Source organism: Vicugna pacos, chromosome X, assembly GCF_048564905.1.
Source record: "Vicugna pacos chromosome X, VicPac4, whole genome shotgun sequence".
Lineage (NCBI taxonomy): Eukaryota > Metazoa > Chordata > Mammalia > Artiodactyla > Camelidae > Vicugna > Vicugna pacos.
This window is the reverse complement of record NC_133023.1, coordinates 4,710,774-4,724,286: the sequence shown is the minus strand read 5'-3', so window position 1 is coordinate 4,724,286 and position 13,513 is coordinate 4,710,774. Positions and strand designations below refer to the sequence as shown.

Here is a 13,513-nt window from a genome sequence, read left to right as displayed (position 1 = left end):
CCTCTAGAAGCTCCCCTGACCTGCTCTGTCCCTCCCTCTCCTCTGGGCTTGGGTCTGAAAGCACAGACTCTGAGTCCTGTTCATGCTTTACAGACCATTTCTCATTCTTCTCGGCTTGAGGACCTTAGGTACTTGGGAGCCACTGTGGAAACATGAGGGTTTCTGGCTGGTCTATTTACTTTTAAGTTTGCTGCAGAAAATGCCAGTTTCCACTTTCAGGATAAAGATAGAACCTCCCGTGGTGGGGGGGGTGGTGTGGCTTCCCACTCTGATTAGATACCGAATCCCAATCTAATTACACATGGCTTCTTACTGTGCGCGGCCATCAGTAAAAACTTAGGTACTTCTTATGTAAAGCAGTCTATTTAAAGCTTTCAGACAATTGGAGAGATTTCCTGATTGGGTCCAGCTTTCTTGTTCTATGGGTAAGTGACAGGCATGCAGAGATTGGCTTTGCTTCCAAAACAAATCTAATCTGATTAGTCCTCCTAAAGAGGAACGTAAGGGTCCCTCCAAGGCAGGGGCTGTGCTGCTGAGAAACCGAGGCTCGCTTTCTCCTGGTGGGAGCTGTGTCACTGGCACGTGCTGACAGGGCATTTCTCCCCACAGAAGTGGGTGGACGGCGGCTTCACCAACAGCCTGCCCATCCTGCCTGTGGGCCGGACGGTGACCATCTCCCCATTCAGCGGACGGCTGGACATCTCCCCGCAGGACGAGGCGCAGCTGGGTCTCTACGTTAACGTCACCAATCAGGACATCCTGGTAGGTACTTACGTCTGCCGGTGCTTGAAGACAGCTCATCTCCTGACACTTCCCACATGTTTCCAGAACTTGGCCAACTCCCTCAGACATATTTTTAGTAACTTCTGGCATGTTTCACGCGTGTGGACCTGGGTACCTGTAGACCGTGAGTGTGCTGTCCTTTCGCGGTTCATTACTTGTCTCTTTGTGAAATGTTTTCCATGTCTTCGCTTACTTTTCAAATCAAGAAGCTTGGCACGGTTTAAGAATTAGGTTCTTTAGTTGTTTAAAAAGGTGGCAGTAATTACATATGTAAAAATATCAAAGGGAAACTCAGGGACCTAACAATAATTTACATAAAAATGTTGATTCCCTTCATCTAGTGTAATGGTTCTCAGCAGGAGCTGATACTATAAGTAGAAGACATTTGCCAGGGTCTGGAGACATTGTGGCTGGTCACATCTAGGATGTGTCCTGGAGTCTAGAGGATGGATGAGCTTAGCATCCTGAGCCGTACAGGACAGCTCCCACCTCGGAGGAGGACCTGGCCCAAGGCATCACTGGTACCAGGGCTGAGAGACCTTCACCCTGTGTGTGGGTGGAGGTGAATTTTTACGTTTTATTCTTTTCCTCTCGATTCTGGAAACTCTGTGATGGTATCTATGGTAGGAGAGCTTCCGGAACTCCATATGCTGAACGGCACTGCGATGTCCTGCAGCCCCACTTTGTTTGTTTTTCTGTCGTAGTTGTCCATGGCCAACTTGGTGAGGCTTAACCAAGCCCTCTTCCCACCAAACAGGAGGAAAATGGAATCACTGTATCAACGTGGCTTTGATGACACCACCAAGTTTTTACTTAAAGAAAGTTGGTTTGAAGAGAGTGCTTAAAACTTTGCAACGCAAAATATATTTCCGGCAGTTTTTGATGGGAGATTTCTAATTAAATCCTTTTTTTTTTAAAGCCTGTCATAACGCTTATCAGTTGTACTACTAGCTTTTGTAATCTTTGTCATTGTTAATTGTTTAAATCATTACTTGTTACAAGGAAATAAGAGGTATTTTGTTAGAATCTGGCAACGCCATTAAGAGAGATACGCTCAGGTGATAAGGAACCTTTTTAAGAAAACCGTCATGCCTTTTGAAAGCCCGTATGAAATTTAAGGGGTAGGCTCTTGGGGTAAACCCTGGAGTGGTTGGTGAAAACGAGGGGTCCTTGTATGCGGGTTTTGTGCACACAGAAGGTGGCAGCACCCTTTAGACGTGGAGCGTGGGTGTTTCCAGGAGATACCAGTGTCCCATGGTCCAGAACAGAAGGAACCATGTTCTGAGGCTGATCTCCAGGCCCTCTCTGATAGGAGAGGAAAGACTGGAGAAATAGTGGGCATCTCAGAAGGCCTTTAACAAGGGGCGGAGGAACACGGGTTTGCTTTCCCCAGGCGTGGGCAATTGCTCCTGGTCAGGACGGTGACAGCAGAGGGGGACTGGAAATGCAGGAGACTTTGAAACAGGTGTGTTTCCCCTCCCCCCTCCCCCACAAGCCTGCCCACTAGCTAAGGGGCTGACGACGCTGTTTTGATGCCTCCCTGCTCTAAAACCGAGGCGGTTGTTCATACTATGTCTCTGTCACGGTTTCTCTGTCCCTCTCCCCGTTCCTCCAAGGCCACAATTCACGCGGTTCAGCCTTACTGTGTATCCTGCACTGCGATGTCCTGCAGCCCCACTTTGTCTTTCTGTCCTGGGAACTCAGAGACAACTCTGCAAACCGTGAAGAACCGAGCCAACCAAATAGCCTAGCAAAGAATTCAATCCAGAATAATCATTCGTTTCTTCTTCTTAAATCATGCTACCCTGACTCCCAGTCTCCCATTTTTTGAGTAGTTGTCGTATCTCTGGAGGATTCGCGTGCGAGTTTCTACTAATTTGTGTACACCGTCTTCAGTCTTCAGTCTGGTTTTATGGGGCTTTGCCGAGCGTGAACTCTTAATTACTAAGAAGCAGTGAGACACAAACCCGTTTAATTGCATGTCTTTAATGGTTATGCATTTCTCTTTTTACCATTTGAAACCATTCTTTAAATCAATTTTATGGCTCCTAAAAGCCCAAAATACACAACTTTAGCACATAAACAGCAACTATTGCCTCTTTTCTCACAAGTTATGCTGAGACTCACGCGGAGCAGTGATGCGCCTTGAGGGGGGTGTATTTTTCCAACTCTAGCAAACGTGTAGTTCAACCGTAATATGTTGTTTTAATCAGTGACGTGAAGTGGATGGATTCTCAGTTCATTCTGACATCACTAAAAAATTCACTAAATTTTCCTTTTTTATCATTTTGGGTGAATAATCTACTTGTGTGTTTTTGCAATATTTTTGGATGCCTCCCCCTGAGCAAGAGCAAATGTTAATATGTTCGACTTTTACGTATTTTGTACCGACTGCATCTGTCCTTGACTGTGGTAGTGGGTGGTGCTTTCCGTGAAAGACACTGTAAGACGGCTGAGAGGTGGGTCTGTGGGGCAGCACCCTTCTGACGTGAGGGAGACGTGGTGATGTCACAGAGCACGTCACCTGCAGCTCGCTGTTCTCCAGGTGTGCTGGACCAGATCCTCACCTGGGGCGGCTGCAGGGCGTCCTCGTGCAGCTGTGCTCAGGGAACAGGCATTAACGGCAGGCCGCGCGTGTCCCTGGGCTCAGCATTTCACAGCACCGTGGCACTGGTGTCTGGGAAATCTGAGGAGACCTTCTGACCCACGTCCTAATAGGTTTGCACGGTAATTACTGTGATTGGCAGCTTGATAAGTTCCCGGTTCCCTGTTGCGGCAATTTCCTAATACCTTGGACTCTGTCATTTAAAATTTCATTAGTCTTTTCTTCTTTTCAGTAACAGTCTTTACTGAGTAACTATAGTAACCCACGGCTTCCACTGACAATTAGAGAAAGTAGTCTTGGTTTTGAAGTTAAATAATGCGCTAAAGGAGCAGGCTGTGTATTAAACACAAAACCAGACTCTCAGATGCCGATTTCAGACCGCTGGGCACAGTGCATGCACACCGGCTGCTTGCAGAGGAAGAGCCGGGAGGCTCTGGACGTTGAATTAGGATTCCAAACAGACGTGGGCAGTTACAATGGACAGATGTCACTTACGCTGCTTTTAATTGTTTTCTGATGATTCAAACAGTTACATATAATTGTCTTCCTTTATATATACATATATAAGTATTAATTATAGAAGTGTTTCTGGATCTAGGCCATTACTTTTATAGTCGGGGAACCAATAATTAGAGAAGTTCAGGGTTTTGAGGTTTTTCTTCCTTAACTTATGTCTGCACTATAGCAGAATAAAACTGAAGTTTGAAGTAATTATCCATATAACTCAAAGCAGGAGGAAAAGCAATTACTGCAGATCCAGAAAAGTGGGTAAATTTTTAAACAGTAATAATTGCTACTATCTAATAAGATTTTTATTATAATTTAATGTTATATAGTACTCTAAAAATAGTAATTATTATTATTAGCCGATTGACGGTTTAGTAGGGCTGAATTCACGGTTTAATCGCTCAGCTCTGTACTTAATTTGGCCTCTGACATAACTCAAACTTTGCTTACTTGACGCTAACACATATATTTATGTATCCCTCACATATGTACCCTCAGGATAGTTTCCCCTGCTCCTGACAGACTTAAAGAGGGACAAGAATATGATTTAGTCTCTTCTTTGCTATAGAAAGCATTTCTGAATCTGCAGTCCTGCACAGCACATAATAGTGTATCCAGTACTCCTGAAACAAGGCGGTTGTCACAAGCATGAAAATGGAGGGGTCTGCTTCACTCTGCCTTTCCTGACTTGCCCCAGGTGAACAGAACCCTGGTGCTGGACAGGTGCTGCTCACATCCTGTCACGGCATCCGAGTCCACGTGGGCCGCTGTGACAGAGGACCACTCTCTTCAGAGACTCCCACACTTTCCTGCATAGGACCTACTTTATATGGTGATCCAGTACCTCTATGCATTGAGTATAGTATACGTACTTAAGTATACTTAAGTACGTATAAATAAAAAGAATTTGCATGAAACATTGCTCTTACATATAATGCTGTTTGACATATTATTGCATGTTATTAAAAATATTGTCATGACACATTGAATTATTTCACAGCCACTAATGAGTCAGGATTATACTGACTGACAATACTGGTCTAACCCAGTTTTAGAACATCAGTCACTGAAGTTCTCAATTTGTGTTTAAAATGCCTTTATTTAACAAAAAAATCACCCTTCAAGTATGGCATGTATATACTTGCTTTACTATAATTGAAATAATTTCCTTTTTATTTCTTTTCTCAGCATAAGTTCTTAGATATATTTTTTATCTAATTTTATGACTATGGAATATCATACAGAAATAATTTCTGTTCCAAAACCACAATAGTTTTCTACTAATATATTATTTTCCTACCCACTATAAGAAAGCTATAAATAAAAATTCCTTGATTTATGTGTATTTCATCTATAAAAATCTACTGATATGGGGGTAGTGATCACACGATAGAAATCTTTAATCAATCATTATATAACCTAAAGAGTAATTTCTATTTTTCAGCCACACTGTGGATTTTCAAATAGTGAAGTGACTATAGCTTTATTTTTTTAGAAATATTTCTTTATTAATGCATTTAAACACAACATCAATAAACACAAGCTGTTTATTGTATGTTAACATGAATAAAATATTTTTTATAAACTAGCTGTATTTTCCAATACAAAAACATTGAGAAGAGTGGCATTGTTTCCGTAATACAAATCTGGATTTTCTTTTTTTTTTTTTTAATTGAGTTATAGTCAGTTTACAGTGTTGTGCCAATACAGTCGTACATGAATACACCTATTCATTCATTTTCATATTGACTATAGCTTTAAATATGTAAATACATGTTACATAGGTCATGGTCATCCTTTCAACAATAAATATATAATGAGTTAGCTGGAGTCTCTCTTGCACAATTTAGTATTGCAAGCTAATTCAGTTTTTCTATGAAAAAGTACAGCTGATGTCATTTGTTGGGATTTTACACACCAACAATATGCATTATGTTTGTTTTGCAATGCCTGCCCTCTCCTTGTCAGTAAAAGATAATCAACTTGCTATTAAAAATAGATGCACACGGAGCTAGAATCAAGTCCACACGCAGGACGGTGAAATACTTTGCGTAAAGAGCTTTCTGTAATGCAGGTGTTAGACTGATCTATCCCATTTGCTCAGAGGCAATAATTCACTGGTTGACATCCATATTATTTTAACAGTGCCATGTAAGAATTGGCTATTACCAGGAAGATGGAAGTAGCACCAGTGTAGCTTTAATGTACATTTCAAAATACCAGTGACTTGCAAGATGTTTACATGCATTAGGGGGACCGGACAGAAGACGTTTCATCTGCTGCTTTTGTGTCTGTTCCATCAATACTGATGGAGAATTTAGCCTGTGCTGGAGTCTGGGCTAGACGGTTAAGTTGTGAAAGTGACATACAGGCTAGGTCCCTGACTTCATAGAATATTTGCGCTACTGGGTAGGAGAGCAGAAGATAGTCACAAGTAAAGAGCAAACAAACAAGGTTTAAGAAATGCAGACCGTATCACCTGACAAAAAGTAACAGAATGTCGTGCTGTAGTGTAACAGCGTCTCTGCACCGGCACCACGGGCACCCCCACTTGCACCGTCCTAGGAGTCAGAGAAGGGCGCAGTTTCCTCAGGATGTGTTGTTGCCGTTTGCGGGACAGTCCCTGTGTCTTCGTCCTTATCCCCACTGTGTGTGTGGTGCATCATGCCTGCCCAGCCACGCGCACCTGCCAGCGGGTACACACTGCTGAGACCGGCGTCGCGGTTCTCCTGCCGTGTCTGCTGGCTGTGGTGCTGCTGTGGTCCCGTCTCCTTTGGATGCTGTTCCTCTTGGTTAGCCTGATGAGCTTTTGGCACAGATGATGCAGAATCATGAGTAATAATAAAAACAGCCTCGTTGTTGTCGTGGGGTGGTGTGGAATGCTCTGAGTGCCGTACCAGAGAAGCAGGTACTCCAACCACACGTCTCTCCTGTTCTAGCACAACTCCACCCTGTGTGCTTGCTTTATTTTATCCAAACAGACATTCCTTTTGAAAATAGGCCTCTACTTACCTGTACAATATTTCTCAATACTGGAAAAAGGAACAGAAGACTGTAAAAGGGACCACCTCATACTTCATACCTTAATTTAACAGTTGATAATTAGCATATTTGCTCTGACATTTAAAAAACACACATCAATACTGCATTTTACACCTAAAGTTCCTTTCTTCTTATTCCCTTCTTCTCCCCTTTGCCAAAGGCAGTGGATGTCTGCAAGACGATGGGTGTGTTACTGTATGTTTCTTCATTTTACTGAAGCATAGTCAGTTCACAGTGTTGTGTCAACTTCTGGTGTACAGCATAATAGTTCAGTCATACACATACACACATATTTGTTTTTGTATTCTTTTTCATTATGGGTTACTACAAGATATGGAATGTAGTTGCCTGTTGTATGAGTTTCCTAGAGCTGCAGTAACAGGTACCTCAAACCAGGTGGCTTAACACAGCACAGAATTAGCCTCTCACAGTTCAGTAGACTAGAAGTCCAAAAATGATGCTGTTGGCAAGGCTGGCTCTCTCTGGAGGCTTTGAGGAGAAGTCTACTCCAGGCCTCTCCTAACTCCCTGTGGTTGTGGCTGCCGACCATCCTCGGCATGTTTTGGCTTGTGGCAGCATCACTTCAGTATCTGCCTCTGTCTCCATGTGAGCCTCTTCCCTGTGTGTTTCTGTGTCCCCTTAGGTTCCTCTAAGGGCACCAGTCATTGGATTTAGGGCTCAGCCTAAGTTTAGGATGATCTGGTCTTGAAATTCTGTACAGATTATCTGTGCAAAGCCCTATTTCCAAATAAGGTCAGAATCTAAGGTGCTGGGTAGACATGGCTTACAGAGGCATACTGTTCAACCCACTACAGTCATTGTATAGGGGCGCCCTCTTTGGGGTTTATCTCACTTGTCCTTATGACTGGCAGGAAAAGTACAGGTGTAGTTTCCTTGTTCCTTCTCACTGCGTCTTACCAGACGAGACGCAGCTTAACCTTGGTCAAAACTGATGTCTGTGAGGCCTTTTCCTTTTGAAGTTACTCTACTCCCCTTTATAATTAATGACTACCTTGTGGAGAAGTGATTGCAAAATTATATAAATGCCACCTTCTTCATCAAGATTTTAATTTGGTTATATCTGTATGAACTTACAGTTTCCTCTTTTATTTACTGAATTATCATCTGCTATGATCATCACATATTTTGGTGCTCAGGCTGTGCTGTTTGCTCAGTGGGAGCCTACTTTGGCTGATCCTGTGTCCTTTGAACAGATCCTCATCATTCTTTGAGCAATTCCTTACTTTCTGGAACAATGTTCTGCAGGCTTATCTCATACCTCCTCTGCCCTAGCTCTGGAGTCAGCTATTTCTCTGAAGGCTGTAATTCCTTACAGTTGAAAATGGTATTTATATTTATGGTCTGTATACATGACATTTATCATCCAAATAACTGTTATTGGTGTGATGGGTCTCCCAGGTCCTCTTAGGGAACAGAGCCTAAAAATGTGGATGTATATGTACATGTGCATACAAAGATCAACATTTACATCTGGGTATATTTATCTCTCAGCTATCGATCTGTTTCTCATCTGTTATCCATCCATCTACCTACCTATCTGCCTATCTACATCCCCTTGGACCCATCCATCCATCCATCCATCCATTATCCCTTATCCCTATCTACCTACCTACCTACATCCCCTTGGATCGACAGTCTATCTAGCCATCCATCCATCTCTTATATCTATCTATCCATCCATCTATCCAACTATCCACCCATCCCCCCACGCCATCCACCCATCCATCAGTCATCTACCTAACATATATATATATATATACATACATATACACTCTCCTTGCTTGCCTTCTTGGTTGTGATATGTTGTCTGTCTGTCGTTCAATAACTAGCTTCAGATGGTTCAGCACTAACATTCTAAATTAAGGCACCATGCAGATTGCCAGAAAGATAAAAAAATTTGTCTCGTGCATTAATTGGGTTACGTTCAGTATGCATGCTAGATTAATCAAATAGTGACACTCAATTAAAAATAGGTTTCCATAAAAAATCATTCAGAAAAATCATTCCCAGTCAAATGACAGGCCTACGCCTAGTAATAAGGTGTGAGAGACATTGCATTAAATCAGGAACAGGTATGCCTGACATCTTTGCTACAATGCCAGTGGTTGTGGAAGGTCTAGAAATTACAGAAGCAAAGATAAGTAAAAGCTGAAGAAAGTGGAAACAGTGGGAAAACCTTTGTCATTTGTAAGTTGCGTCTAGCACTGTGCACATGACCTGACACCAAAGATGTTTAATAGTTGGGGAACAAATGATTCTATGCCTAAAAATCTGAGACAGTCAACTGAAAAAGTACTATGAGAATTTAAAGAAGTTATTAAAAATTCTATACTAATTTATGAAAATTTATAGTACTTTTATACCAGTAGAATTTTAAAAGTAGAACAATACATTCACCATAGCAAGAGATGCATCACATCTTAATGTGTAAGGCACATCTGAAAACCGTACAGTCTTCCCTAGTTACGTGGTAATGACACATAATCTGGGATGGGGAGGTGACATTCTGACACACAGAATGCATTTTACAAACTTCAGTCACACCCTTGATATTTTTGTCTTCAAAGTGTGACAAACGGATGGTAAAGTTCATCTGGCAGGATAAATGCTCAGTGACAGCCGAGGACGGATAGGTAATTTCTCAGTGTCGTCTGTGCATTTTTCTAAGGAAACATTAGAGACGTTTCTTATTTAAGGGAACTCAGATAAAGGGACCATGTTTAGGACAGTTAATTGTCACAGGTTTTTGCACATGCTGGAACCTCAATTCAAATTACCTTCAGCCAAGGAGAGGTAAAATAAAGAGGATGGAGTCCCTGGAACGTTCTGTGTACAGTCCAGAGTCTACCTGGCGCACACAGCGGCCCAGTTAAGTGCCCGGATACCCACTGTCTTCAGGACAGGTTCTGCCCAGGTGGTGACAAAGGTGGCTGTTCTCAGAGCAAAACTCAGATTTTACTATATTGTCAGCCACAGGGCGTAGGGAGGAAATTTTTCTAATAGACTCAATAGAAGAGTCTGAGAGGAAGTTCTGATTGGGTGTGATCGGGTCACGTGCCGTCTCTCATCCTGTGTGCTGGTGGGGGTGGGGAGTGGACATTTTGACACTTCAGGCTCAGAGGCCACGTTCGCCTGTATGCCTCTTCGGCCTGAGGCTCAGACAATATGGGAAGAGCTAAATACGGGAATATTTTTATTCCTGGCTTTTGCTAAAGAATAAAAGTGATGTTTGTGCAGTGATGCTATTAAAAGAATCTGTTCCCCTCTGGGAAGCTGAAGTTGTACATTTTCATCATATGGGTGGTCAACTGTGTTGAATTCAGCAGAGGAGGGAGGCTGGCTAGATTAAGGATGGAAAAGTTCCTGGCTGCGACATCATAGAGACAGACTGTCTGTGAGCACTGACGCTGTGGAAGGATGGGCTCAGCCAACAGCATTGAGTTGAAGAGGGAAAACAGGAGAAAACCTGTCGACGAGGTTCCAGTCTTCATTGTGAAACGATAGCTTGCAAAAAAAACTAGTACATCTTTGAGCAACGGTGCTTTATTTAGGTCCTTGCATTTCAAACTGTGGTCCGTGAACCAACACCAGGGCATCACTTGGGAACTTGTTGGAAGTGCAGAATCTCAGGCTTCGTCCCCAACCTCACGGACAGAGTCTGCATTATAACAGCGTTCCCAAGTGATGCCTTGAGTCTTGGGCAATGCTGCTCAGATGGTGGATTCCACAGTGACGGGAATACAGTGTTCTAGGAGGGCAGTAAGTGGCAGATGATACACACAATGTTGCTGTATTTTATAGACAGATTTCCTTCCAAGGTGTTTGATATTAAAGAGATGGAGGGAGAACAGTAAACATGAAAATTTATGTGGATGGATATTTCTGGTTGGGGACAGTACAGAGATGAGGAAAAAAGTGTTTGGCATCTTTGTCAGCAGATGAGGAAGGTCCGGTGGATGGAGGAAAGGAAGAGAACGTTCAAAGTGTACACTTACTGAGCAAGTTTCTGGTGACACCTGACAGGCTGGCATAAGTGCGAGACTAAAGTGTTCTTTTAGGAAGAGAGACGTGGGCTAGAACAAAGAAACGTATTTGTCGGGTAGAGGAGAGAAAGTGAACAGGGTGTTGCCTTTCATTCCAGAATAAGAGACAAAGCATCTAAGTTTAGAACATTTATGTAACAAAAACTGTGGGTCTGCCAGGCTCCCCGCGATCATTTGCGTGACTATTCATGAAACCAGTAACTGGCTTTTGGAGCTTTCTAGCACAACTGAAGAGTCGACACCTGCAAACAGGGAGTGGGGGCTCTGATGGTGGCACAGGCAACTGGAAGGTTGTGGCATGAAGGATGCTAGGATGCTAAGCGTCAGAGCGGCGCCTGATGTAGTGGGGTGGAGACATGGACTGGGAGAAGTGAGACCTGAGTCTGGGAGAGAAACATGGAAATACCACAAGCGCGAGGTAGTTCCTTTCTGACGCGGACTTCCATAAGACACGCTATTTGTAGTAGCGCTGTACTGTCGGCCACTTTCTAAACTTATTAGAGAAAATTGCTTTACCTTTGACATTAATAGAAAATGAATATCCAAATTCCATTACCATCTGAGGAAAAAGTCTACTAATAGGGGATAGGACGGTTCTGCAGTAACTGATTTTAGTGATTGGTTACGACGCTATTTGCCTTTGTACTGTCAGTGGTAGAATCACCTACTTAGCAGTTTACTTTATAATTTATAGAGTTTAAGACTTTCTAAAATAGTTCATGTGTTATATTTTTATTATACCGAAATTTTGCAAAAATCTTAGTTTTCAAATTCTGTTAAATTAGTTGTAATGTTTAAAAATCTCTCCCAGTGAATTCACCCCTCTGTTATTCTGCTGTGGTAACGCTGTGCTTCCTTTCCTCTTCTGCTTTTTTTAAAATTTTGTTTTTGATTTTTTTGGGGGGTGTTAAGGAGGTAATTAGGTTTACTTATTTATTTATAGAGGAGGCACTGGGGATTGAACCCAGGACCTTGTACATGCTAAGCACGTGCTCCACCACTGAGCTGTAACCTCCCCCTTGTCTTCTGCTAAAATGTTATGCTTCCCCAGTTTTTCTCTGAATCAGCCTAGAACTTCCCCTTGTACATACACTATGGGGGAAATGAAAGGCATCCCGTGGGAATTCCATCCCCTTCTCATAATCAGTGTATCACATCTTCCTGTCCTCCCACCTTGGAGAAGATGTCTCCCCCCCTCCCATAGCCCAGTTTGTGCATTTACTCTGTAGGACTACCTCGTGTCTTATCACCTCTTATCTCTCCAGGGAACTCTTTCCATCATTTACCTGCTGTCTGCTTCATCACCACCCTCTCCCTTCTTCTTTGGTACTTTCCATCACCAACAGGCTTCAGCATCTCCCATGTTACAAGTGAAAAGCTCTCCAGGGCTCCACTCTCCTTTGAGACACCATCATCTCAATCTCTGCTTACTCAGAGCCCAACTTATCGCCTCCTTGACTCTCTCTGTAAACCCTCTCCTGTCCCAGTGTGGCCCATGCCTTTGTCACACTGCCCCCTCTCAGCAGAAGGGCATTAGTAGACACAGGGGCATGTGTCATTGCTCACATTGCTTGATGTCCCAGCCGGAGGACACATTCTGTCCCCAGACGGGCACGCTCTCCTATCTGTTTCCTCCTACGTGCCCGGCCCTTAGTGTCCCGTGTCAGCCTCTCCCTTCAACACGGCCTCTTCACATTGGTGCATTTCAGGTCATCTTGTGAGCCCTGAACCATTCCTGTTCCTTCTTCTTAGGAGGTGCATGGATCTACAAATGCACTCTATGGGCTGATGATGCCCAGGATCAAGCTCGGGTCCAAGCTTCCCATCATACAACGCCCCAGACCCGTTTATCTGACTGCGTTTGGAATGTCTCAACTTGCCGCTCTCTGAGGCACCATCAGACTTGACTTACCTTTATCACCACCCTCACTCTGAGACCCTCAACTGTGTTGTTCTTTCCCAAAGGGCCCCCCCACCTCCCATCCGGATGTGGGAAAAAGCACCTGTATTTATCCTTTGGCTTTTTTATTTAACATTTTTAAAACTGAGTTATAGTCATTTTACAATTTTGTGTCAAATTCCAGTGTAGAGCACAATTTTTCAGTTACGCATGAATTTACATATATTCTCATTCTTTTTTGCCGTGGGCTACCACAAGATCTTGTGTATATTTCCCTGTGCTATACAGTATAATCTTCTTTATCTATTCTGCATATACCTGTCAGTATCTACAAATTTTGAAATCCCAGTCTGTCCCTTCCCATCCCCCACCCCCTTGGCAACCACAGGTTTGTATTCTATGTCTATGAGTCTGTTTCTGTTTTGTATTTATGTTCTTTTTTTTTTTTTGAACATTCCACATATGAGCGATCTCATATGATATTTTTCTTTCTCTTTCTGGCTTACTTCACTTGGAATGACATTCTCCAGGAACATCATGTTGCTGCAAATGGTGTTATGTTGTCAGTTTTTATGGCTGAATAGTATTCCATTGTGAAAATAGACCACATCT

General features: G+C 42.9%; 1 protein-coding gene across 13 annotated transcripts in view; it reads left to right on the top strand.

Moving 5' to 3' along the window:
• PNPLA4 (patatin like domain 4, phospholipase and triacylglycerol lipase) overlaps positions 1 to 13,513 on the top strand; it is a 62,052-nt gene that overhangs the window by 21,513 nt on the left and 27,026 nt on the right. For 8 of the 13 annotated variants that reach the window (XM_015244359.3, XM_072956023.1, XM_072956016.1 and 5 more), the window contains exon 6: positions 610 to 762. In XM_015244359.3, the coding sequence (XP_015099845.1) occupies positions 610 to 762 (153 nt within the window). Of the gene's footprint in view, positions 1 to 609; positions 763 to 1,124; positions 1,267 to 1,487; positions 1,866 to 2,176; positions 2,249 to 2,399; positions 2,734 to 13,513 lie in introns of those variants that run through there. The other 5 variants (XM_072956019.1, XM_072956020.1, XM_006210176.4 and 2 more) reach the window with 5 other exon arrangements.